At 37.2% G+C, this 27971-nt stretch overlaps 1 protein-coding gene across 7 annotated transcripts; it reads right to left on the bottom strand.

The window, feature by feature from the left end:
- Positions 1 to 239: 239 nt before the first annotated feature.
- Zup1 (zinc finger containing ubiquitin peptidase 1) lies at positions 240 to 27967 on the bottom strand. 7 transcript variants are annotated; one of them, XM_034524441.2, is made up of 11 exons: positions 27567 to 27906; positions 26917 to 27035; positions 25602 to 26171; positions 20962 to 21072; positions 17422 to 17543; positions 12416 to 12584; positions 8156 to 8344; positions 7831 to 7996; positions 6069 to 6220; positions 5478 to 5698; positions 240 to 471 (listed from the first exon to the last, which is right to left on the bottom strand). In XM_034524441.2, exons 3-11 carry the CDS (start codon positions 26155 to 26157, stop codon positions 424 to 426), a joined length of 1734 nt encoding a protein of 577 aa, XP_034380332.1. In that variant the 5' UTR covers positions 26158 to 26171; positions 26917 to 27035; positions 27567 to 27906; the 3' UTR covers positions 240 to 423. The 7 variants fall into 7 exon arrangements, with proteins under 7 accessions (XP_034380332.1, XP_034380335.1, XP_076772615.1 ...); XM_034524444.2 differs by having other exon boundaries at positions 26917 to 26946; XM_076916500.1 differs by lacking the exon at positions 26917 to 27035 and having other exon boundaries at positions 27883 to 27967.
- Between the last annotated feature and the right edge of the window lie 4 nt (positions 27968 to 27971).

Raw genomic sequence — 27971 nt, 5'->3', positions numbered from 1 at the left:
GCCACAAAGCAGAGAGAGAGGCAGGAAGGGGCTAGGGACAAGCTCCCTCAGGTGTATACCCACAGTGATCTACTTCCTCAAGATTCGGCTTCCTCATGGGGCTAATCTTGCCTCAAACAATCATTTTAAAATAAACATATTAATAGACATTAACTACTAAGAGTAGCTCACACAAGTAACTCATATTAGCTTATCACTATAAAACAAGTGAGACATGGACAAGAAACCAAAACCAACAATTCAAACAAGGGATTTTATTCAACTAATTACTAGACAATGAAATGCTAAGAAGTATAACTTAACAGGCACTTATAATTGAAATAATATATCAAGGACTTAAGCAAAATCAAATTCTTCAACAGTATCAGAGTTCAATATCAGAAAAAAAAAAAGGATAATTACAAAATCACAAAAATATTTTGGTCAAGGAATCTTCTCCGCTGTAAACACTTGAGAAGCTTGTTTCCTAGCCTTGAAAAAGAATAGAGAAGACAAATTATAATCTAGAAATTAACTAATTATTTTATATTATCACTTTATAATATTTAATAACATTTAATTGTTCTCTCTCTCTCTCTCTCTCTTTCTCTGTATATGTGTATATGGGCACACATATGCCATAACACATGCATGGAGCTCAGAACACAACTGTGGAAGTCAGTTCTCTTTATACCGTGTAGATGCTAAGGATCAAGTCTGTCAGGCTTGGTACCTTTGACTGCTGAGCCATCTTGTTAACTCTGTATCTCATTATTTTAATGTGGAAAATAAAACCCAGATTTTTTTCCAACATGACAATGAATATTTCTAGTGAAAATTATGACCTAAAACTTAAAAAAATAGTAAAATATATTTTAAAAGTTGAGTCATAAAGAAAATTCTAGATAAAGACAGAAAAGAATGAACCAAAATATGTGTCAATGGACTATGTCAAATGTAAAAATGCTGGCTCAAAAAGAAATACAGATGAAGAGAGGAAGCAAGACACACCAGGAACCAAAGAAGCAGCTAAAAGAAAAACAAAGAACCTTTTGAAAACTTGGGTACCTCATTAGTACTCTAAACATGTCCCTTAAAAATCCTTTAATCCTACTACTTGGAAGGCAGAGGCAGATGGGTCTTTGTGAGTTCAAGGCCAGCCGGGTCTACATAGTAAGTTCTAGGTAGCCAGAGCTACAGAGTGAGACCCTGCCTCCAATCAATGAATCAATCAATCAATAACATCCTTATTTATTATGAGTCTGTAGTTTAGCTGCCCCCTTCCCTGGCTGAGGAGCTACTGCCAGCTGGCTTTGGGGTGAGGGAGAGTCTGTTTTCTTTAAGGATGTGGCTCCTGGTAGACTGACCATGATCCAGTGGCTGGCTGGTCTCACACCCAAGAGTATATGAATGGCACATACTGGACTCAATGGGTTATAAGACAAAGAAAAAAAGAACATGATTGGAGTATGGTGGGAGTTGATGTAGGAGGAGCTAGGGGACTAGAAGTAAAAACACATGGTCAAAATATATTGTATACATATATAAAACTTTCACAGAGTTAACAAAATACTTTTTATAAAAAAAATTTTTACTGTTTGTTATTTCCAAAGTTTGGTTTACAAACTAAAGCATATTAAACTCTGCTAAACTACACAAATTTAGGTTGAATCAAGTTCAAAGTACTATGATAAAACAAGGGAAAAACTAAGACTGCAGTGAGGTAAACTAACAACCATTATCAAAGTGTAAAAAGGAGCTGGACAAGGTATTACATACCAATAGTCTAGTACTTGGGAGGCTGAGGCAAGAGAAAGAGGAGTTTGCAGCTAACTTTGGCTACACACTTCAAGGCCAGCCTGGGCCACATGAGACCTTGTCTCAAAAGTTAAAAAGAAAAAAAAAGTAAAAATAGGGTACAAAAGAAAAGGCTCAGATGGCTTAAGAATGCTGTTCTTTACAATTTACAGTGGTAGTCATTATAATTAGGAAGAAGTTTAATGACATGTGCAGTGTATTTGGCATAATTCTAACACTTCTCGGGATGTTTTAACGGTACACAGGGAGCTAATGAATTTCAAGAATGCTGCTCTGCTGAGCATCGATACGGCACATATTGCTTATAAAATTACCCTTGGTCTGAGGTCAGTATTTTTATTTTGGTCAAGCTTCAAAAATGGTATATATAGCTTGATCATGCTAGCCCTTTTTGTCCTGGGAATACTTTTATTCCTGCCCATTGTGCTAAAGCTTTTCTTCAACAACATCAAGATGTTGGCAGCAAAGTACATGGCTTGAACCTGAAAATGGACCCTGAGACGGAGTTTTAAAATTAACAGGCTGGCAAGCCAAGGACAGGTAAGATTCTGCACAGAGCCTTATCAACCTAAGACAGAGATGCATTGCTTTTGATAATGCGTATTACATGACAAGTAAGGAAGGTATTCTCGTCAGAATGACCTAAGACAGGCTCAGTTTTGTTAATAAAATAAAAAAGGGGGAGAGGCAGAGAGCCTTTCATGTTGCTTAGCAAGAATCTGACATAGGCCAAGGACAAGGAAATGGGTTGCTTGGCAGAAATATGACATTAGGCTAAAACAAAGAAGTAATTTGACGTAGGAATCTAAATCTTAGGCTAGAACAAAGAAGTAATCTCAGGCAGGAACCTAAATATTAGGCCAGAACAAAGAAGTAATTTGAGACAGAAACCTAAATTTTAGGCTAGAACAAGAAAGCAGGCTTTAGACATAAAAATGACCTTAGGCTAGGACAGGGAAGTAGGCTCAGATACTTTGGTCATCCTTATAAGCCCTTAGAAACAGTGATCACAGGAGTGTTCAGTTTAATACCTTGCTTTTTCTTTGACTATTTGTGTTTATTGTATTGCTTGTTCCTTGACTATTTGCATCTATTGTATTGCTAGACCCTCAACCTAGGACTGACCTTAATACACACATGTAATTAAAATGGTATGAAAGCATAAAGAAGGAGAGGGGATGGTATCGGGGGTTCTAAGGAGAAGAAATAGGGAAAGGGGATGACATCTGTATTGTAAATAAATAAAATATCCAAAAAATAAAATAATTTTTTTAAAAAGAAAAAATGTTGTTCTTACAAAAGATAGCTACAGGGGCTGGGATGACATCTTCTAGTATCAGAAGGCAGCTGCCATCATGTGGTATGTATACAGGGACACAAAAGATATAAAAATAAGATCTTTTTTAAGTTATTTAAAGTTGAGAATATGGCTAGCAGCTGTAATGTACATATGTACTTATTTTTAAACTAGCCTTCATTAGAAGATAATTATTCCTTCACTAGTAAGTGCTTAAACATCTAGATGGTATCTGGAACAAACACTAACTCAATGTATTCATGGCAACCATAAAACAGTTTGAAAAAAAAAAGAAATTGCAAATGACAACCACTCTGTGTGAATAATAGGTGCAAGGTTATTAAAACATCATTAATAGTGAGTCCAGTGAATGCCTCAGTGGGAAAAGGCACTTCTTGCCAAGCCTGATGAAGTAAGGTTAAACCCTAGGACTCATATGGTTAGAGAGAGAGAGAGAGAGAGAGAGAGAGAGAGAGAGAGAGAGAGAGAGAGAGAGAGAACTTCTGAATGCTATCCTCTGACCTACACATACACAAAAAAATTTTAAATATCAATTTTTAAAAAACAATTTTTAAATTTAATAGTGCAGGACATGATGGTCCATCCACACCTTTAATCTAAGCACTTGGGAAGCAGAGGCAGGCTGATCTTTGTGATTTTTTTCAACCAGCCCTGGTTTATATAATGAGTTCTAAGTTACAGGGATGGACTGTAAGACCTGTCTCCAAAATTTTTTTTTTCTTTTGGGAAAAAAAAAAAAGAACTAAGAGTGGATTGATAGGGGTGGGGTGGGAAAGAGGCAGAAAAGGGTAGAGGTAGTGAAAACAATCAGAATGTGTTATACACATGTAAGGAACTGTCAAAAAAAAAGAATAAGTTGTTAAAACTTACTAAAAATAAAAAGTATCAGAACTAGGGCTGGAGAGATGCCTATAGGTTCCTTCAAGAGGCAACAACAGGGCAAAGCTCTGGATGAAACTGCCTAAACTGCAGGTCTGATTTTTCTACTCAGTATAAGGATCCCCATTTGTAACACGAGTAAGAGTGATGTTGTGTACACTGATATGTTATAAAGTGCTTTAAATAGCTACAATTCTTAAAGGCACAGCTACTATCTAACACTCCCTCACCCCAAAGGAACAATGTCAAAAGTAAAGAAAAAAACATGTTTAGTATTCTAATAGCAATAGTGACCCACTTCCCAAAGTGGAAACATTAAAGTCATTAACATTTTGTTCATTCAGAGCCCATGACAACATCTAATCACCACTATACTCTCAAAAGTTACTGTGCACTGGTAAGCAAGCATAAGAACACTCAACAATAATTAAAATGAGCCCTAACTCCATCTGGCCATATTGATAATAGGATTAAAATGAAGCCAGCAAGAGAGAATTAAAAATATTGTAGAAAAATCATTTAAAGCATACCTAAACAGAATACCCTAGAAAACTACCCTGTCTATTTCAAGTTGAGAAGCTGTAACTAGCTCCCATTTCACACACTGGTTCCTTCCCCATGATTCTGTTATTTCCCATGTCCCTCTCAAGTATTCTGTTTCATCTTTAGAGGGAAACAAATATAACGTACTCAAAAAAATAGTCTTTTTTATTTTCTCATACAATCTCCAGACTTTGGGCTGGAGAAGTGCTCAATGGTTATGAGGGCACAGTGCTCTTGAGAGGGCCCAAATCAATTTCATAGCACCCATATCTAACAGCCCACAACCACCTGTAACTATAGTTCCATATGTGATCTAATGCCCTTTCTGTCTTCTGGGACCACAGCAGTCACATGCAAAATCCCAAACATAGACAGACATACACAAATACATATAATTAAAAATAAAACAAAAATTAAAATTTTAAGATTCTGGGGTCTTATGTACTTCTAATTCTAAGCCTTGGTCTGCTATGATGTAGGGGTAGCTTGTAACCTCAGTGGAGGTATGCTAATACCTAGAAATTCCTCAGTAATTTGGTGAGAAATTTGGAACTCATCACTTACCTACAAAGGATAAAGGCAAGAGTTAGCCTAGAATTGAGCATAACTGAAAGGCCAGAGCATAGTTTCAGAGTCACGTTTTAATAAGCAATAAGCCCACATGAGTTAGGCTATAAACTGTTTTTATAACCATATTATTATTTATCACTCAATATCAAAAATTTAAATTATAAAATTAAATTTTTTATGAAGATGAGTTAAACAACTGAAAGCCATTTCAGTACCATCTAACTTTAAAAATGTGCATTTTAGTAATTCAGTGATATTAAAGACAAATGTATTTGTCGGTTCATGAAATAGAATGAGTTGTGAGGAAATAAAGACAACACTGATTTTAACTAAAATTTTAAACTACTTCACCCAATATAGAGATACTTACAACTTTCTCCTCTGGGGAAAGAACACCGTCGACTGCTACTATCTGGTACTGCTTATGTTTTAGATTGCCCACAGATTTCCGTAGTTGCCTGAGACTACTAGCCTCCATATCTTGTTTTAACAGTTTCTGCATTTCTCGAGAAGGACATCCAGGATCAAATATTAGCAAACATAATGTTCGGTTTTTTCTCTCTTCAATTCCAACAACTGTTCGACTGTGACCTATTCAATGCATAAGTAACAGTTAATGTGTCACATCTATACACAAATATTACTATATACACATTCGACTTCTCTGTGTGGGCTTCTGTGTGTTACACACACACGCACGCACGCACGCACTCTTAAATAAGTATGGGCTAAAAAGGCATAAGTGACAAGTGGGCAAAGACTGGAAAAGGACAGGGATGAATAATCAAAGCAATGAACCAGAAACTGAGCACAGGAAATGCAAAGGCCCCAGGATGCTGGATTCCCCAAGAGGGATCAAAATGAAAACTAGCTCTGATAATCACCACAGCACATCTGTCCAGAAGCAAGAGTCATCTGTTATCTTAAAAATACTACAGTTGTGTGTGTGAGATCTACTAACCCTGATGCTGGAGATAGATAGGAGGTTTAGATGTACACACAACCTTTGGAGTCCCTTCTGTCTCTGAAGAATAATAGTTCAATATCCATTCAAATAAGCGAGGGTGTGTACCCGAAGGACCAGTTGACTTGTGAAAATCAATAATGCGGCACCTAAATAATTGACAAAGCAGATAATTTAGTGAATATTTTACAAATTTTTGCATAAATGTAATTATTCTAACAAAAATTTTAATCTAGAACAAATTTGTGTTTCTAGTATTTCCCTATGGAAAAAAAGTAAATATAAATTTTTACTCTTAATTTAGAGATCATTTTGTGGGGAAAGTAATTATTTCAATCACCATAGTAATTCCAATTATTCAAATCATTTGTAGTAAGACTGACAAATAAGATAAAGGTTACAAAGATTTCAGAAAAAACATAACATAAAAAGTATCCCTAAATAGTAAATAAAGACAATGCTTGACTTTTAAAACTCATATGCAATAACCTGGGATAGTGTCACCTTTATTCTAATGTCTCTAGGCCTGATGATCAACTAGAAACTGATGGTTCTGCTGGCGAGATTATTCTACAGATAAAGTTGTTTGCTCTGTAAGCATGGTGACCTGAGTTCAATCCCCGGAACCCACATCAAGAAGGAAGAAAAAACAGCTCCACAAATTTGTCTTCTGACCTCCACATACACACACAGAGTAATAAAAAGTTAGGTGCTTAAAAAAATAGCTCAGAAGCTAAAAGCACATAAAGTTTTAAAGAAAACTGATTTCTTGCATGATTGTTCTGTACTCAGCAAATTTATAATAGTGTAAACACAAAAACAGGTTAAAAAGTCAATTAGTAAGTTTTTTTTTATATCTTTATGTAAAAGAAAAAAAGAAGCTGAATTCTGGTTTTAATCTTCAGTAGAAGTCATTTGTACTAGTGAAAATTATTCTAAATATTTTCTTCCATAAATGAATGAATTAATCAATGAATAATTATTTATTTTTACATTATAAATGTAAAAAGAAATTCTGAATATGTTCAAATTTTTTCAACTCCATAGTGAAGAGCATGTTTCCTAAAACATGTGGGAATTCACATTTCCACAACCATGTATCTCATATTTAGCCCCAGCCTACAGTGGAGTCATCTTGAATAAAAGATTGTTGAGGTAAGCTCACTTCTGTATTACTCCAAAACTATTTTAAAGTATAACCAAAAGCATTTAGTATCTTTATTACTATAAACTTCAGCCCACACAGCAGATCCTTGTCTCTCACAGCAATGAAAAATACAAAATATTTTAAACTGATACAGGTTTCTGCTGTAATTTGAATGTAAAATGAGCCTCGTAGGCTCACATGTTAGACTCGGTGAGCTGGCAGTGCTATTTGGGAAGGTTGAGGAAACTAGGAGAAGTCACCTCGCTAGAGAAAGCAGGTCACTGGAGGCAGGCCCTGAACCTTTGCAGCAGGTTTACATTTCCTACTGAGGTGCTGCTTCCTGACTGCCAATGCAATGTGACTGACAGCCAGTCTCCTACTTTCTGCCACTATGCCTTCACTGTTTCCCACCATGATGAAATGTATCCTTTGAAACTGGAGGTCAAAACAAACCTTTTCCCACTGAAATTGCTTTTATCAGCATGAAAATATAGCTTTTATCACACCATGAAAATATAGCTAAGACTGTTGCTAACTTTAGTCACACTAAATTTAATGCTGATAATTTGCAAACAAACACAATAATGTTAGCTGTAGTTTACAGGTACATACTTTACTTTTAGTGAGGTCAGAAGTGTATAAATCTCACATGCTCCAATCCAGGCCTTTGTTCCCTGTAATTTGTTATTAAGTTGAGAGGCCCCCTGAGGATCAAATCCTTCATTCCATGCATCTTCAATCATGGACTGAATTTTTGGAATACAAGGAACTGACATACCTGAAATTATGTAAGCAAATAAGTCACAAGACCAGGTACTAATACACTGAACAATAATGTAATGTAATTATATATACTCTACTAGACGAACCTACATGACACTTATTCCTAATACCTTCTGTATAACATAAACTCAAACGGTAATAGTAATTTACATACCTTTCAAGCAGTCACTATACACATCATTTTGCAATAATGATGAAAGTAGCATCTGGAAATTTCTATAACCGCAACCCCAACCTTTGTCCCCAAAAGATGAGTGAAAGTGGTCCACCACTGTAGAGAGCCACACACACCTTACATCTGTGGCAACGTTCTGATAATACCTATGGAGGGCTTCGATAATTCCTAAAATAGAAAAGATTTAAAACACTTCATTAGAAAGATCTATTTATCATCATTAAATAGCTGTTTATACATCTAACACCGGCCTCAAGCTCCAAAGAAAAACCCTTGCAGCTCAGCTTTAATTTACTTCTCACTGCTACAACCTCAGCTCATGTACTGTCTCCACAACCCAAGTTTTCTAACACTAAAATCGTACTCCTTGCATTGAGTTTTCTGCATCTTTAAGCTCTTCAACTGCAAAGCCTGAGACACAAAAGTATACTTACAGAATGAATGCTCTTTCTGTCTTTTCATTTACTACATGCATGACTAGAGCCTGCTCAGTCTTAGCCTCCTGACAGCCTGCAGGGCTTCATATTAATCTACAGCATACACAGCCGATTGTAATGTGGCCTCCATCTGACCTTTTAGCATTCTTGACATAAAATTGTTTGATTCAAAAAAAAATTATACCTATGGGTTTTAATTTTATTTCTGTATTACACATTGTATACATAAGAGGAGAGTAAGTTCTAAGCCATAAAAACTAAATGTGACAACATCCCTGGAAAATGGCTCTAGACTAAATGCTAGAATTTGGTGAAGCGAGGTATTCAGACAAGTTACATGTGATTCTTCCTTTTAGAATATTCTTCCTTTTAGAATCCTAAAAATCATCTAAGAACAAACATTATCTTTAACTACCTTTTTCTGACTCTCAATAACATTGCACTTATTTGTGTGTGTGTGTGTGTGTGTGTCTTACTTATCTAGTCACACTTTGTCATAGTAGGATATTACAGGTTTTTTGTGCATATTTAGTCTTCTGTAAAAACTCTGAAGCTACCTACTTCAGTGCAGTGATGTCTGTTATGTGGTTCATGCTTTCTCATAGTATGTGGCATGAAAAAAGAAAAGTCATTATATGTATTTTATTTGAATGAAATACAAAAAATTATGTCTTTAGGGAGACAGATAAAAAACAAACAAATAAAAAACAATCATGTAACCAATAGCTATAGCTATGCCCACTACCATAAAGAACAGAAATTAGTTATAAATTAAGAAAAAAAAAGTATGATTCACATCAAAGAAAAAGAGCAATGGAAATGACTTATCACTGTTACTGAGTATTAAGTTTATATATGATGAAGTGACAAGTAAAAGTCTAAGTGTCTAAGTTTATACACAGGTATCTGGGAACAGAATGATGAATGTCGACCTGGATGAGATCAAGATTTAATTAACACAGGCCTTTAAGAATGAAAGGGGGGAAACCTGTAAATAGTATATATTTGAGTATACTCTGACATGCTTGTTACATGTAAGACAGGAATACCTCATTTCCTGGTAACCATCTTAACAATAAGACTACACAACCACATTAAAGAAACATTTTCTTATTAGTATTTTTAATTCCTAAATTTCCTTAGATGTTTTCCAAATAAGCTACCTATTGTTGAATTATACTTTACTGTTTAAAATACAAGGCTATGAATATATAAATCGGTATTAAATGACTATTCTAATAGACACCTGTACAATTAACCAAAAATTTAAAATCTTCGCCACAGAGCTGGTGAGATGGCTCAGCAGAAAGGGACACTTGCTATTTTTTCAAAAGACATGAGTTCAGTTCCCAGTGCCCACACTGGGCACCTCAAAAGCAACACAAACTCCAGGGCACCTGACACCTTTGCAGGAGGAAAACAAATTCAATAAATGGTGTCAGAAAAAGAACTATGTAAGTGCATGCAAATATAACACTGCTATAAATAAGGACAAAACCCCAGATTCCCTCTTTCCTTCCCATCTCAGCCCTACCCTGTCCCCATAAACAAAGAAACCAGATAGATTAAAAATAAAAACAGAGGAACACAGGTTCTATTCCCAGCACACATGCAGTGGTTAAAAACATCTGTAACTCTAGGTCTAAAAAAAGAAAAATACATGTGTTGTGTGTGCATGTGTGTATTTTCTGAATAAATCCGTTTATACCCTTGATCTGGAGTTACACACTGTGGTGAGCTACCAGGTCAGTGCTAGTAATTAAACCTGGGTTCTCTCCAAGAGGAACAAGTGCTGGAAACCACTTAGCCATCACTCCATCCCTGTGAGATCATGTCTTTAAAAACAAAAAGTCTACCCATAAAAATGCAACTGTTTCTATATAAACTGTATTAGTACCCTAACAGAGATTTAAAAAATATAATTGGAAAAAAAGAAGACAAGCAAACAAATAAAGCACTAACCAGAAAAAATGGCATACTATCTTCAATAAGGCAGATCTGATTATTATATTGGCTAGTCCTATAGCTACCCAACTATGCAAGTCCTAAGAATGTTATATACACTCTAAGTGTCAAGTGCATAACAATGTTCATTTGGGCCCAGAAGAAATACTGTATATAAAGCTTTTAGTATTCAAAATAAAATGAGAAATAGGGTAATCATTATGTATATGAGGTTTAGATATATATGTATGTATGTATGTATGTATGTGTGTATGTATGTATATATTGCAATTTATATATTTTTATTATACTTATATATTTACATATATTATTATATATATAATGCAATTTCAACTTATAATATTTTCAACTTACAATGATTTATCAACACAAAATTCACTATAAATGGAAATGCTTCTGAAATTTTATGCTACTTTTTGTTTGTTTGTTTTTTTGTTTTTTTTTTTTTTTTTGCTTTGTTTTTCGAGACAGGGTTTCTCTGTGTAGCCCTGGCTGTCCTGGAACTCACTCTGTAGACCAGGCTGGCCTCAAACTCAGAAATCCGCCTGCCTCTGCCTCCCAAATGCTGGGATTAAAGGCGTGCACCACCACTGCCCAGCTATGTTACTTTTTCTTTAATGTGGCTTTAACAGATGTAAACTTTATGTAGCTTATATTATGTTTCTATATTTTATTCAGTTAACCAATAATTTAAGCTAAAGCTTCAGTGTCATGACTGCCTTAGTGTAACAGAGCACTTTCTGCCTAGACTGAAGGTGTATCCACAAGAGCAAAGTCTTGTCTGCTATGGTCAAAATCCCCCTGTGTAGGGAACTCACAGGCCCCACAGGAATGCTACTATAGTTCACCAAATGGACATGATATGACATTAAACTGTCTTCTATATGTTATATTTACATCCATAGATTAGTACTGTACATTTTCATCAAAGATTCTTTTAATAGTGGGTGTCAGTAACTACTCAAAGAACTGGGTAAGAATAAATGACCATTTGACAGTCAGTCCTAAATGGGTTATCTGCATTAATCTCTCCAAGGCTCAGCCTGAAGAAGAGAGAAAACATGGAATGCTGTCTTCTAGGCATGGCATGGCTGTTGGCTTTCAAAATCAGCAGCGGTGACTATCTAAAGAAGACTAAGCCGGCCAACACTCTGTCACAGAGATAAGAGGTGTTCACAAGGACCCACCCATCTCTGTGGATTTAGATATTAAACCATTAGATGAGAGCTAATAAGGTCCTTCTCCTTCCATAGAAGCTATAGGAAGTTAGTTAACCACGAACTGGGGTTGGGGATGGAGAAACCTATCATTTTTCTCACCCATGCTCCTGTAAATACCCTTCATTCGTGTTCTTTTAAGCAACCCTTAACCAAAACCAAATAAACACAAGCAAACAAAAAACATATGGAAATAAGGATGAGATGGGGTCAACGGGTAATGGTGGATATTAGCTGGGAAGAGGAAAAGGGAGGAGCAGAAGTTGGGGGACAAAAGAGAGTAATGGGGTGGTGGTAAATACAACCAAAATATATTACATACATATATAAAATATCATATTGAAACATTATTATATATAATTAATATATGCTAATAAAATGTAAAATAATCCAAAAGGTTAATTACCCATTGTTGTGAGTTAATACAATTGAAGCCAAATTATTTTAAGTGAATTACTTACTATAAAAATAGAAGTTTAAAAATTTTAAAATGTTTTGTACAAAATGTGTGAACATAATTTTACAAACTGTTGACTGAAAATTCAACAAATTCAAGTGGTTTTATTACTCCAGTGGTATATGCAATATTAAAACTGTGGCTTGGATATTTAAGCACTCACCAGAAGTTTTTGTTTTTCCATCATCAATACCAATAGCTATTGATTCCAACATGTCAGCTTTTCTGCTATGAAATTCAGATGGATGCATTCTTCCCCTATTTACTTCTAGCTCCATATGTCGTAGCTGCTGTTGTTTGTATCCTCCAGAATTATCTAAACCATACTGCCGCTATTGAACATAAAAACAAATAACTTATTTTTATGTCCCTGTACTTCAACCACATGGAAACTTATAACTTTCATTTGTTTGGAAATGTATGTTGAAATATTCTGGTTTATGGGTTTTCATACAAGTAAATGTAAAGATTTAATGAAAATTAAACCACACGTCCATAACTTAATAATTAGATATTTCTGTAAGCTTCTCTAACTCTTATAAATAATTAGTAGCTTTCTTTATAGTATAAAAATGAAAGGCCCACCTTTCTGCTAAGGTATTAAGAAAGGCAAAATTCCAAAGATATTGATGGTTACAAAAGAAATTATGGGAACTTGCTATTTTGTCCCATTGCCGATCCAGTAAGCCTACTTAGTTCATACATCACTCAATCATGCAACATCATAAATGAGCTGAGAGACTCAAACGTATAAACTGCCTTTATGGATAAACTTCCTGAGATCTAGACAACTTACAAAGTTACATCATTATCATAGTTAATCTTTATTACCAAGCTGAAATGATTTTAAAGTCACCATGAAAACAACCTTTTGGGCATGTCTCTGAAGTTGTGTCTAGGAAGGGTTAATAGAGATAGAAAATCTACTCTAAATATGGCACTGTCCCATGGAGTGAGCTGAATAAGAGAATAAAGTTATTCATCCCTCCCTGTTTCTTGGCTGTGAATACAATGTGAACAGCAACCATACTTTTTCCTCACACTGTACATAAACCCTCTTCCCTTAGGGTGCTTCTGGTCAGTTATTTAATCAAAGCAACAAAAAAGGTTTAAGGAAGCTTACTGTAATAAGCCTGACAATGGAGTACTTAGGGCTCTGGAACCTGTTTATGACGAGGATTGTGGAAGTTTCAAACTTCAAACTCAAAAAGCCCTTGAATATTGTGAGCAGAGTTGGGGGTCATGCACATAGAGTAGAAAGACCAGAATGCCAGGGAAAATGTAAACAGTGGAAGTTTGGCTCAGCAGGTGTCAGAGGCAGGAGAGTTCCCAGCTCCTGCTCTTAACACCTTGCCTTCCAACCTGTCTCCACACACTCCACCATGATAAAGGACTATCTCTCTAAAACTGTAAGCAAGTTCAATTAGATGCTTTCTTTAAGAGTTGCCTTAGTATAGTATCTCTTCACAATAGAATAATAATACAATATTAAAAATTGTAAAAGAGATAAGCACATTAACAGAGAAAATAGGCACTGTGTACTGAGATCAAAGGAACCGTTACTCCATCCACTAAAGACTCCATCTAATAAAAAAAGACAATTCATTTGAGAGGAAGGGGCCAAAACTGAGACTGCCACTGAAGGGTTCTCTAAAAACAAACAGAAACAAAAGTAAAAACAAAACCCCACCATATAGGAAAGTGTTTTCCCATGGTTGGTACACTAGGTAAATTGCAACTGTGCTCCAAGCAGCAAGGCTCTATCCCAAGATAGTAGCAGAACTTGAATTGTTGTCACAAGTGGTACTGATTTTGCAGGTAGGAAAGATGCAGAATTCATTGGGTTTTGCACTATGGTTCTAGAAAGCCATGGAGGCCATGAATGTGCAGAGTCCTCCCAAAGCCACGTTCCAGCAAGGAGGCCCCAAAAGGTCAAGGAGTAAAGTGATAAAGGCAACACAGAAGTTGTAATAGGAGTGACTCAGTGTGTAAAAGTGTCTACCATGCAAGACTAATGTATTGAATTAAATCTCTGAAACCCATAGTGGAAGAGCGGAACTGATTCCCCAACATTGTTCTCTGATTTCCACATATGCTCTATGGCATTGGGCAAGAAATACATACACACAAATGTATACAAGTAATAAATAAAATCACCATGGAAACAAACCCTGAGTAATGAATATGAGAGAGCTTATATGTGGAACTGTGAAAGGATAGCTTGGTTTCTGGTAGAGCACTGGCGAGACACAGCCGGCCGGAGACCCAACAGGTATCCCTGCAGGGGAAGGCATGCATTTTGCTGGCTTCCAGACTCCAGGCTCCAGACATGCATCCAAAGACCTCCATTGATCAGCACCTTTCAGTCATGTAGAGCAACACTCCTACCAGCCCCTCCACAGGTAGAGAGGGTAACTACAGGCCACAGAGCCTCAAGAGATCTCCATATTAATGAGATACCTAAAGGCCAGAGGGCATAGCCAATTAAATATTCCTTCCCAGACCCTCCTCCTTACAAACAGTATTTAACCTCAGACCCGCCCTGAGGACACAGGGTACAGCTACATCTACTTTCCACCATGACAATAAACCTTTTAAAAACATGGACTTCCTCGTGTCATTGGGGTCTGCCATGAAGAACCGTAGAGGGGGCCTCAACTCATAATGAGCCGCTGCCGCCTAATCTCCCGCCTGGAGGACTTCTCTATGTTCCAGCCATGAAGCTCTGCCAACTCAAGCAAGCTAGCCGAGCCAGCTTTGTCCCAGCCAAATGAGTCACGGTGACCAAGAATCTCCTACCCACAGGGTGCTGCTGGGGCTTTTCCCTCTTGTCCCTCTCGGCTGTAGGCCAGTCCAGCCCGTATGCCCACTCCGTCTCGGTCCTTCTGCGATCCCCAATGGCATCTGGGAGCCCAAGGACAGAGACCACCTGTCTCCCAGTCAGCTGCTCCGGCCCAGAGAACCCCAACCCAGGAGCTCTGTCCCCACAGGACTTCAGGCCCCACAGGTCTCCACGACCGGGCAGAGGCCAGCTGCTTCTCATAGCCCAGCATCCCCCCAGCGCTGCGTGGAGTGAGCATTCTACTCCCTCAGTTCCAGCAGCCTCAGTTCCAGCAGCCTGTGGTGGCATCCCAACAGGACCCACAGCTCCACACTTACATATATATATAGAGAGAGAGATTTGGTTAATTGAAGTGCAAAACCTACTTTGAATATGTACTGAGTTGGTTGGCCTTCCAGACTGAATAGAAACGACAAAGTGTACTGAGACCTACAACCATTTTGTTGCTTCTTAACAGTGGATGCAGAAAAACTAGCCACCTCCTCTTCCTCCTGCCATGCCTTCCCTACTGTGACAGACTGTATCCCTCAAACTGTAAGCCAAATGAACACTCCCATTTTATGTGCTTCTTGTCAGGTATTTGATCACAGCTACAAGTATCTAACACAATAACAAACCTTTTTAAATGTTACGGACTTTCTGTATTGTTGATATTCAAAAGGCTTTGTCTGTTTTATGGTGTTACATTTTGAACAAGAAAGCACAGGTCCTGTTTGGACTACCTGTGTCTCAGACCAAGGTGCTAGTTTGGAGGACTTTGTGGAACCGGTAGGAAGTTGTGCTTCCCCGGCAAAAAGAGGCCAGTAAAGAGCAGGTCCGCTCATACTATCATCAGCTCCGTTTGTTCCACTGTAACGTGAATGGCCTCGCCAATGAGTTTTCCACTATGACAACCTGAAATTGTGAGTCCAAATAAAAAATTCCTCCCTTAAGTTTCTGAGACAGTAGGATCACAACACTGTAAAAAAAAAAACTAATATGTATGGCCAAAAATTTTAAAATGTATATATATAAAAATAAACGATTTTTCTTACTTGTCTGAATTCTGATATTTAAAAACATTTTGTAAATAAATAAATAACCAATGAATTTCGAGGGGTGGGAGATGCTAAATTAGATCTTCCAAAACCCATTTCAAGGAAAAACAGTCCTTGAAGGAAAAAGATGTCAGAAAAAAAAAAAAAAGATGTACATAAATCTGGAAACATTTTTAGATCTGTTCAAAACCCTTTATATTTGTACTATCCTGTTAACACATACAAATGACATTAAAAACTCTATCAGCATTATCATAGTTCACAAATTAAAAATTAAAAGAGAGAAACATTAAAATTTTTAATGCATTAAAATCCCTCAGATGCTGCCACTTTAGTCCAATAGATACTACATTCACATAAGAAAAATGTGCCCTCAAACATCATAAACCACTAAGCTCTGAACATTCACTAAAATAAAAAATGTCTTCATTGTATTCTTTAAAGGAACTTAAGACTAAGGAGAAATGCACAATAGGTTTAAGTAAACAGATTCTCAGTACAGTGCCCACTCTCATATCAACCCCACACTTGCATAGCTTTACAGGCACGCTTTACTAGAGAACAGTTTTCTAATCCACGGAAAATCACTAAGCACTTTATTTTCCTTCTTCATTTAAAGACAGGAAAGAAGAAAAAAACAAAACAACAAAACCCTGTGGGTTTCCTATGAAGACTTTTCACATAATTTATCTGAAATGATTATTCTAACATCTGAACATTGCTTTGGGGTTTTTTGTTTGTAATGTGCCCCAGGTTGGTTTCAAATTCAAGAGATTCACCTTCCTCCTCCGTCTCCCTAGTGCTAGGACTAAAGGCATGTGCCACCACAGTTAAGAATGACTACTTAATTTTTTTTATTTTTACTGTGCATGCTCATGGGTACTTAAGTGTGTGTGTGTGTGTGTGTGTGTGTGTGTGTGTATACACGCGCATGTGCTTGTCTGGGTAACAAATAAGAATGGGATTGCCTGGAGACGGAATTACAAGCAGTTATAAGCTGCCTGAAGTAGAAGCTGGAAAATGAACTCAGGTCCTCTGCCACAGCAGCAAGCACTCCATTGAGCCATCTCTCCAGCTCTGAAAAATAGCTACTTTTAAATGTTTTCCCCCTAATAAACTATAAAGCACACAGATAAAAATATGTTTTACATAACATGGACAGACTAGTAGAAATCTTTTTTACTCTGAACCTTAGCTTTTAATGGCAGAGCCATATTTCTAAACTGAGGTAGACAACCATATTTAGGAAACAAGAACTCTATTCAATAAAACTGTTGCTAATCTTTGTACCTGCAACTTCTGAAACTCTTCCCTTTCTTGTCTTGATTCTTCAGATTTCCTCTTTCTGTCTTCTTCTTGCTGAAGCTGGTGAGCTAATTCTCTATCACTAGAACACTGGACTCTGTCCATGCCTATTGGAGAGTAACAACCCAGATTCAGTCAGTGTATACGCTCTAACAAGCATTTCTCATTAACTAGCTAATGTGAACATCCTAACACCTTTAGGGAGTATCACCTGCTGAGAAAGACAAAAGGTGAGAGGTTGAGTGGCCCTTGTCATTGATGTCTCTAAACACAACTAATGGAGAAAAAGAAGAAAGTAATAGAGAAGATAAAATATATATTCACAACCTCCAACTGTTTCACTACAGTTACAGTTTTTAGCCAAACAAGCTGAACAATGTAAAGCATAATGCCTTGCTTTCTCTCTCCCAGTAAAACTCAAGATTCTTTAGTCAATGGCTTCTGTACTGTATCTTGTTTCCTAAATTGTTTACTGGTTAGGGTCCTCCAGTAAAACAAAACTGAGAGCAAAATAAGAAAACATCACATACAAGCTCGAGCATGCACACACACATGTACATGTACACACAGAGACAGACAGACAGATAGACAGACAGATAGAGAACATCATTAAATATCATGACTCATACAGGAATGGATCACATAATGATACAAATGAAAATTTCTTGATAGCCTGAGAGACAGGGAAACCAGTAGTGAGAAAGTTGAAAGTGGCAGAACCAGTTTGGCAAAATCAGAGATCCCAGTATGAGGTCAAAGGCTCAAAATTTCTGGTAGGGATTATCACAAGAGTCCCAGAGTCCAAAAGACAAACACCCTGGAGTATAACAGCAAGAGCAGCTGCAGGAAAAAGAAAGAGTCCCAATTCAGAAGGAAGAGCCAAAGTGAGTTTGCCCCTTCTTCAACTTTCTTGGTCCATCTAGAATCCTAGTCACATTGGATGCTACCTGCCCACTGAATGCAGATCTTCATTCTGTTTGCCAACACAGGCATCAGTTTTTCTTGGAAAAAAAAAAAAACACCCCTCAGAAACAAACCCAAAAGAAACAGTTAAGGAGTCTTCCAGGTATTCCTCAATTCAGGGACAGTACAATTCACAAACCTGTTGATTTAATTCCAAAACTAAATATTCTTTCTTGCAAATCTCTCAGCTGTTGTTATACCTTCCTACTTGGTTCTCCCTTCCATTCTTGGGCATATAATTTTCAACTGATTTTTAGCATTCCCTGGGACTATTCTCATTGGTTTATAGAATACCAATACAAAGTCTATCCATAAAGTATGAATTGCCAGACATTCTGCTCTGTAAAGGTTACCCCTTCCACAGCATCCTCTTACAATCTTATTCAGTGGAAGATAGCTTTGCTGGCTAGTTTTATGTCAACTTGATGCAAGCTAGAGTTTATACATAGACAGCCAGAGCTACATAGTGAGACTCTGTCTCAAAAAAACAAATAATAACAACAATAAAAGACTGAGTATAGGCAAGTCTGTAGTGTTTTTCGTAGTAACTGTTGTTGAAAGGCCCAGCCCTTGTGGTGCCACCCCTTGGCTGATGGTCCTGGGTGCTCTAAGAAAGGAGACTGAACAAGCTAGGAGAAAGCAAGCAGCACTTCATGACCTCTGCATCAGCTCCTGCCTTGGGTTCCTGCCCTGACTTCCCTCAGTGGTGAACTATTACCTGGAAATGTTTAAATAAAATAAACCATTTCCTCCCCAGGCTGCTGTTGTTGGTAGTGTTTTATTATAGCAACAGAAACCCTAAACAATGACATGCCAACTGGGGTAGACAGCAGAAGACCACTGATGTGGAATAATCTTCCATCAATGCTCTAGCAATTTTCTTCTTGTGCTTATGAGCAAAGCAGGTACATGATGCATAGAGATCATGGTTATTGGTAGTAAGTCACTGAACACTAAAATCTCCCACTTTACCAAGAGTTGTCCACATACTCCCAAATACTGACCAAGTAATAAAAATATAAACAACTTCTCTTAGAGGTCACTTTATTTTTCAGTGGTCCTAAGAGACTCATACAAGACCCTAGCCCTTCTAGAGCTCTGCATGATGTGTTTAATGTTATTTAAAAAGACAGACAACAGGCCCAGGAGATAGCTCAGTCAGGAAAGAGCTTGCCTCACAGACATAAGTTCAGTGCCCAGAACCATGGAAAACATGTGGGTGTGGTTGTGCATGATTGTAATTCCAGCATTAGGGAGGGGGACATAGGAGCAAACCTGGGATCAGGCCTAATTGGTGTGCTCCAAGACGGTAAGAGACCCATCTTAAAGGAGCTGTATAGCATCCTGAGGATGACATCCAAGGTTGTCCTATGGTGTTCACACTCTCACAAGCACTTAGACACACATGAACACACATACAATGTAAAAAGAGAAAAAAACAGAAAATGTTGTAAAGTCATTATTACACTGGTTATTTTAGAAGACAATGAACTGGAAACACATATTGAGACTTTCAAATTACTATTGTGAAACAATTTCCTTGAGATTGAAACATTCCATCCTGCACAGTAGCTCTTTTAACAGGAAGGTAAACAAAAAAAAAAAACCAAACCAAACCAAACAAAAAAAGCTTTAGGAAGTCCCCGAATTCCATCCTGCACAGTAGCTCTTTTAACAGGAAGGTAAACAAAAAAAAAAACCAAACCAAACCAAACAAAAAAAGCTTTAGGAAGTCCCCGAAACTGACTAGATTTACTAGGTTCCTACCTGCTAGATTAAGTAACAAAAGCAAGACAAGTTGCAAAGACTCTCAGACAAGCCCCTGTTGCCTAGAAGAGGTTTAGATCAACTGAGCCACTTGCAAAGAACACACTCTCTAACCACCCGAGCTGCTTACAGGCTGTGCAGTGTGCTCCATGCTCCAGGTTTCCTAGACTTTGTGAGCTGTCTCCCATGACTGAGTGGGCCCTGGTGATACAGCTGTCTTTGAGTCATATGTACAACTGTAAGTAACCTCTCACCCATAAGTGATACAAATAAAACTCAACAATTCACCAAAAAGTGGACTTTGGTAACACTAATACTTTGGTCTACTGTGGGTTCCCTATCTGGGGTAAGTAGATGTGTATGTGTTATATCTCCCATGGAATCATTTTTGTCGCACAACAGTTATAAGGTCCACATAAATTCAGTTTTTATAATTGGCAACTTCTTAATTCAAAAATTTTGCTGGCTAAATGCTAACTTCGTTACTTTAAACAAATGAAAAAAATGGCCTCGACTTGGCAATGAAAACTTTAGAAGGGCACACAGTTTAAAAAGTACTGTCTTAAATGAGGAACCCTCTACATGTCAGAGTAAAACCCAGGATATATATATATAACCTTTTGTCTCTACTTTCCAACTTTTCTGCAAAACAACTTCAAGGAAAACAGTGCAACTACATGAGAATTATCTAAAGAGTCAATTTACTTTTAAACGGTATGACTTTATTCATGGTATTAACCTGAGAGATGTGTATTCTAGGAAGCAAAAGTTGAAATATTTTAGACATAAACATACCTTGTTGAAAGCTGCTTTCTTCTAAATGCAAGTCTACATGTTCTTGGAGAATATGGTAATTTGTACACACAAGCCCACACATGGGACAGTCATAGAGTGGTTGATGACAGTCTGTAATAGAAACAAAGGTAGGATAGTTTAATTTGCTGGATTTTTAGACTTTTCACAATGGGTTAACATCTAATTTTTTTAAATGAATAAAATTACTTTTTTGATTCTATAGGCAAAATGAGAGAATGGTTAATAGTATAGATCTCTCTTACTACTTATAATAAGAAAATAATAAACATTCACAACGGTGGTTTAAATAAGCCAAGTAGAAAGAAAAACTAAAACAAAGTGTGTACAAGTCTGGATAGAGAGTCTGGGAGCTAAATTCCCAGTATTCACCATGCAAAGTAGTCAGACACTGAACCCAAGTGTCCAGCATGAAGTTCAGCTCTGAAGTAATACTGCCTGTTTGGGAACAGGAAATTAAAGAGATGACTCCAACAGGCAAGCCCACAATAGGAACCTAGCAATACTACAGCCTAGTAATAAAAGCTCTAGAAGAGGGGCTCATGATTATATATGTACAGAGAAAGAAAGCACTAAGCAATTTATACATATAAGGCCTAGTCTGACATGGATGCAAAAATGCCATGATGAAGGAACCATAAAGCTTCAGTGGGAAAAGATAATATAAAAAAAGTTTCATAATAGATGAACAGTAAAATATCAATTATGAAACACAGTAGGAGTTCTACTGCCAAGAAAGGCAGTTCAGAACAAACTAAGTACCGGCTGACACATGCCTACAATCCCAGCAACTACTTGGTAAGCTGAGGCAGGAGATTAGAGTTCAGTACCAGCTTGAGCTACACAGTCAGATCATATTTCTAAATTAATTTAATAAAAACAGGAAAGCTAAACATATCTACTAAATTTAAAAGAATGGGTGTGCTTTTACTTAGTAATTGAATCTTTGGGAATTTATTTAAAATTATTAAAATATCAATAATTTGAATTATATGTTAAGAACACATATTATTACTGTTTAATAACACATACACAGTTCTCCAAAAACCCCTGCAAACTGAAGAAGCTAATGAGAAGCTGTAAAGGACTCTAACCTAATATACATAAAGTCGAGCAAAGTACTAAATTGAAACAAAAGAGAGAGCTGAATCTTTGCAAACATGTTCCAAAACAGCACTAAGAGTTAAGAGTGGCTTCCATAAGCAATGCTGTAGGGTATGAGAGGTCTCAGAGTCAGTGCCCAGAACTCTTTGCTTCTCCTTCTGGTCATTATATTACAACAGACAAGGCCCTCATTACTTCCAGTTTGAATGCACCATCAGCCTCTTAACATTTAACTCAGGTGCCTCCTTCAGATCTGCCTATACTGTCTTCTGCCACCAGAAGTCTCCCAGGTTGGCCATGTTCAATGGACTCATCCAAGGCTGACATAAGCACCAACACCATCAATGACTCAGTAGCCAGTCATCTGAGTCTTAGTAGTCAGTGTTGAACTGTAGGCATTCCCTTCACTAGTCTGATGCAAGCTATCACCCTTTCTCATCCCCATCTCCTCCGCCTCAAGCCCCAGAAAGCATAGCATGCCACCAGTCAGCTGCAAGGTAACCTAGAGTTTTCTCTATATATTCCTCTTCTTATGTTAACAGGCTCTGGTTGGCCCCATTTACTAACACAGAATAGATTTCCATTTCCACATTTCATGGTCCCAAGTAAAAAACATGTCTCTTTCCACTCCCTTTCAGACCACTGTTTTCCTTCTTAAAAAGCCCCACTGCTCTGCTAGTTTTTTTCTCTACACTATGGATCTATAAGCTTCATTAGCTAATCTTCTTAAATACTCTTAAATACTTAATCTCTTAAATACTAGATACCTATTTTCATTTACTTAAAATGTTGATATAATCTTTTCCACTAATCTTTTCCTGTACTCCAATTTAAGCTAACAGTGTAATTATGTCCCTAACATATCAGAATATCTGTCAACCTCTGAAGTCTATTCAAACCATCCCTGTTCTACTTACCTTTAGCCTTCTACCTCACCACTAGTGATTATTCCACTCCCGTCACTGGCCTGACTACAATTTGTATATGAAATATATACATAGGCACTGTACTTCTCACTATTCGTCTCTCATTTTCCTGTGCCTAAAGGTTAATTAAATTGAGCTGATCACGCTACTCATGACAACCAGGTTCTTTTTCACACCAAACCCCACTTAGTGGCTGAGAATCAAATGTACCAGCACAGCAAATGTCTGCTGTCTTCATCAGTGGTGGCTCCTGTTCTGGTTCATGCAGTTTTCCTGTGTAATGAATCATCTACAGAGATTATTGAACCAAATCAATGAACAACTATCAAAAGTTGCACAAGACTAAACACCTTAAATATATGTGAAGCTTGACAATGATTCTATAAATTTGCAAAAGTTAATTAAATAAAAGAACAAGTAAAATGAAAAATGTGAGAAATCTTTATAGGAGTGTAAGTGATAACCTGAATTAATGTGAAAATGGATGATAACTTAAGATCAAACAACAGTTCACAGAATTCTCATGAAGCTTAAAAAAAGTCCTAAAAATGAAGCAAAAAATAAAAAAATAATGAAGGATTAGAGAGATGTCTCAGCTTTTCCAGAAGACCACAGGGACTCCATGAATACCAGCATGCACATACATGCACACACACACACACACACACACACACCAATAATGAAAACAAAATCTTAAAAATAAAATGAGTGCTTAAGGAAATAATAAAAAGAAAGGTCAAAGAACTGTCCTGTCTAATATGAATGACATGCTACAAAATTACAATGATTAAAATAGCAAAATAGTAAGGAGTGTCTGAGTAAGCAGGAGCTGTAAGACCAGAAACTGGCTCATACACACAGTAACTTAAAGAGTCATAGAAATCAATAATTTTTACATTCCTAATTCTCACCATATACAGTACACACAATATATACATAACCCAAACATAGCAATCTGTAAAACAATGTAAGCTGATACTTTATGACTTTGGAGGAAAAACTGCCACTGTAGGCCATATATAGAAAGAAAAGACAAATCAAATTTAAACCCTTCAAAAATAAAAGGGTATGCAATAGTGGTGGATAACCACTTAAGTCCAGGATTACTACTGAGAATATATGTTCAAAGCAACTGAATAAGATATATCAAAATATAAATGACTATAAACAAATAAAATATAAAAGAATGTACAAAAGAAAAAAGAGAATGCAAAAAAAATATGCACTGCAATAGAGGAAATCAACTAAAATTATTGATAATCATGGAAATATATTTAAAAATAATACACACTGACTTTAGACCTTTTCCAAGGCTATTTGTAAATTTCTTTGCAAAAATTAATTCAAAGAAGTCATAGTTCTAAGTGCAAAATGCAAAACTCTAAAAACTTTTAGAAACTGGCAGTGAGTTTTCAAATACAACCGTAAAATATCTATGAGGAAGAAATTAAAATAAGCTTCATTAGAATTAAAATGTTTATTTTGTAAAACTAGTTAAAATAAAAATACAAGTCATATACATACACAGGAAGAAAATATTTTCAAAGTACTTATTGGATAAAAGACTTACATCTAGACATGTGTGATGGCACACACCTTTAACCATAGCGTTCTGGAGGCAGAGGCAAGTGGCTCTTGTTGAGTTTCAAGCTATCCTGGTCTGCATAGGGAGTTCCAGGCCAACCAGGGCTACATAGAGAGGCCCTGTATGCAAAACAAATAAGAAACCCTTATATCCAAAATACATGAAGCCCCCTAAGGCTTAACAATAAGAAAATGACTTAAAATCTTCAACCTATGTAGCCAACAACAGAGTCTCAAAACACAAGAAGCTGCTGAGATGGCTCAGCAGCTAAGAGCACTTGCTGCTTTTGCAGAGAACCCAGGATCAGTTCCAGTAATTTCATTCCTGGCCTCCCTGGGCAGCAGGCACGATGTGCACATAATGTACTATGTATGTAAGTATGTAAGCAAGGCAACACTCTCGTGCACATAAAAATAAAGACAAAAACAAAACTGAAAGAGCTGAAAGGAAAAATACACAAAATTACAATTGTAAAGGACAATTCCAACAATCTCATAAAACCCCATAAAACTACTAGATGTAAAATAACCACTGGAAATAGATGTGAAGATAAACAGGATTCAAATGATGGGTTCTGAATGATACTCAAGAAAACAGAACACATTTTTCAGAAACTCATAAAACATGAATCAAGATAGACCATATCTCTATCTCCAGCTATAGGTCTCAGCAATTCCAAAAGGCTCAGTAACAGTGTGTTGTTAAACACCATGGAGTGCAGACTAGAATTCATTTAACACAGACCCAGAGAGATGTCCTGGGCTAGTGGGAGTACAAGTGCTCTCTTGAAACTAGAAAGATTCCAAAACTGCTCTCAATTTAGCTAAAACATATATCTGTATCAAAATTCTTATAATTTAGTTTTATATTGCAGTCATAGCAAATGAAAAATACCATGAATGTAAATTGAATCTTAAAAGCATAATTGACAAGCCAACTCTTTGGATACTACATATTAAAATGAGACTACTGCTTTTATAACAATTGAAATAGATTGAGCACTTTACCTTCTAGTGGACTTCCTAAAAGACTGGCATGCTTTGTTTTCACATGAATTTCCATATCTTGACTACACCCTTCAATTTTTCCACAAAATGGACATTCAGGAGGACTGTATGTTGTTTCATAAATTGATCCTTGGGCCTCAGACAATCCAGACTGCTTTTCTCTGCTTTTCTGGTACTTTCTAGGTTCAGTTATGTTCTCTGTATAAAAAGCTTCATGTTTTAAAGTCCTATCTTTAGAAAGACTTTCAGATGACTCTCTTGGAAAGTTAGATGCACAAGCTGAATGAATGCCTGAAGAAACTTCCACTGGACTCTGCAAGTTGGTGTTCTTGCAGTCTGAATTTTCATATTGCACTGCAGCTAGCTTCTCGAAGTTTTTATCAGGTGTATGTTGTTCAAAATGAGCAGTTTCAATATGAAAACACATTTCGTTGTAATTTATACCTGACAACTTGCAAAATGGACAGATAATTTCATTTTCCATGTGAATAATTAGGTGAGCTTTCATATCTGGTTCTGAGGTTACAGTTTCACCACATATGTCACAGGAAAGCATGGTGGGGCATGGACCTAGAACAGAAGTATAACAAAATTGTAAGTCAGAGTTGAAGAAAAGCGCATTTCATAAAATGATTTGGGACTCTTCTGTGGAGTATTTAGAGCTATATTAGCTTTGGCAAAGAAATATTCAATGTATTCATCATTCCTTAAATATACACACTTATTTATAAGTTCTAAGAAAGCCTAACTACAGGTTAAGCATTCCTGATCCAAAAATTTAAACTGAATCTACTCCAAAATCCAAAACTTCTGAGCTGACATGTCACAAGTGAATCTATGCCTGGTCTCATGTGAAGGAAGACAGTCAAAGCGCTGGCACACTGAAAATATAAATACACATGGATAAACATATATTAAAATACAAGCTATACATGACACAAGCAAACTTCATGTTTAGCATTGTATTCCTAATTATTCTAGATAGAGGATATTGAACCTGTGCCTGAATGTCAAGATATCAGAGGTAAAAAAAAAAAAAAAAATTATTAATAAAATATTTCAGCAAGGCACAGTGATACACCCTTTCAATCTCAGCATTCCTGAGGCAGATGCCAGGTGGATCTCTTGTTAGTTGGAGGCCAGCCTGAGCTATAAAGCTGAGTTCCAAACCATTCAGGGCTGCACAGTAAGTCTCCATCTCAAAAACAATAATACAAGGTATTTCCTCCAAGGGGTAGAAAAAAAAAGTGTATTTATTAAGTTGTCCATGTAAGATAAAGTAAAACAGAAGTCTACTGTTGATCAACATATTTACCTCGATGTAGTATGAGGAGGGTAAATGAATCTTAGTTCAGTTCAGGGCTTTATATGTGTCAAACTTAATGCCACTGCTGTGGGTTTACATACATGGAAAACCCTGGATCAGACGGGTCACTACAGCCAGATAATGATGGAAGGTAAACACCGCAGAGTTCAAAGGTTAAAAGCTGAGCGCTGTAGGAAAACAGCACTTACTGCCAGAGTCTAGGAACCTGGGTTACAGACGCTGGTTTCATTATGTTAGCTGACAGCTCATCCCACTGAAGTTCACTACCAAACGAGTTATGAGGCTGTAGATATGATGAGCTAAATATATATTAATTATATATATATCAATTAAATATAAATATATAATTATATATAAACATGATGAGATAGGGAGGTGCTAAAACAAAACCCTTTAAAGCATTCACAAAGTCTTTCCCTAGACTGCCACCTGCTGTCACGTATTTTAGTGATGGAAAAGAAAAAAGAGGGCATCTATTCCCTTCACCTAAATTCAGCTTTACAAAATCTACATTTTCCTTTTTCTCGTTTCTCTTCAGACAAGTAAAAATAAGTTTCTGTTTCTGTTTCTAGAAGGAAGTTCTCTTGATACCCAGTTTCGTCTCTTCCAAGGACTGGGGCACCGCCGAAAAAGGATACACTGCAAGTGAGAGAGGACCTTCGAAGGGCTAGCCTGGGTACGGGAATGCGAGGGCGGTAAGGTCCGAATCTGACAAAGTTCTGCACCAACGTCGCGCCGGTGGGGCGTAGGGAACCAGACCTGCCGCCACCTGGAAGCCGGCCTGCAGACCCGGATCCACGGCTAGACCGCAGCTCCTCCCCACGGTGGGAGCCAGCCTCCGCCCGCAAGCGCTCCCCACACAGCCCGCCCGATCGCCACGGGCCAGGCCTCCCGAGAATCTGCCCCGCCGCGACCCGAAAGAGATCCCGGGCCTCCGAGAGCCCTCCGCAGTACCGCAGTCACAACAGCCCTTCCTCACTGGTGCGGGAGGGGAGCGATCCCAGCATGCCCCGCTGCAGATCCGTCTGAGTTGCGATGCATTC

Source organism: Arvicanthis niloticus, chromosome 20, assembly GCF_011762505.2.
Source record: "Arvicanthis niloticus isolate mArvNil1 chromosome 20, mArvNil1.pat.X, whole genome shotgun sequence".
Classification (NCBI taxonomy): Eukaryota; Metazoa; Chordata; class Mammalia; order Rodentia; family Muridae; genus Arvicanthis; species Arvicanthis niloticus.
Note: the sequence above shows the minus strand (reverse complement) of the source record. Positions and strands in the feature narration are given on the sequence as shown.

What these genes read in the sequence shown, in the direction of transcription:
- Zup1 (XM_076916500.1), bottom strand. Translation starts at nt 26,157, where the DNA reads ATGCTTTCCTGTGACATATGTGGTGAAACTGTAACCTCAGAACCAGAT. An exon ending in AAGAGTTTCAGAAGTTGCAG is followed by an intron (nt 12,585 to 17,421) that starts GTACAAAGATTA and finishes TATGTTCAATAG; the next exon opens with CGGCAGTATGGTTTAGATAA. An exon ending in GTATAGTGACTGCTTGAAAG is followed by an intron (nt 7,997 to 8,155) that starts GTATGTAAATTA and finishes ACATAATTTCAG; the next exon opens with GTATGTCAGTTCCTTGTATT.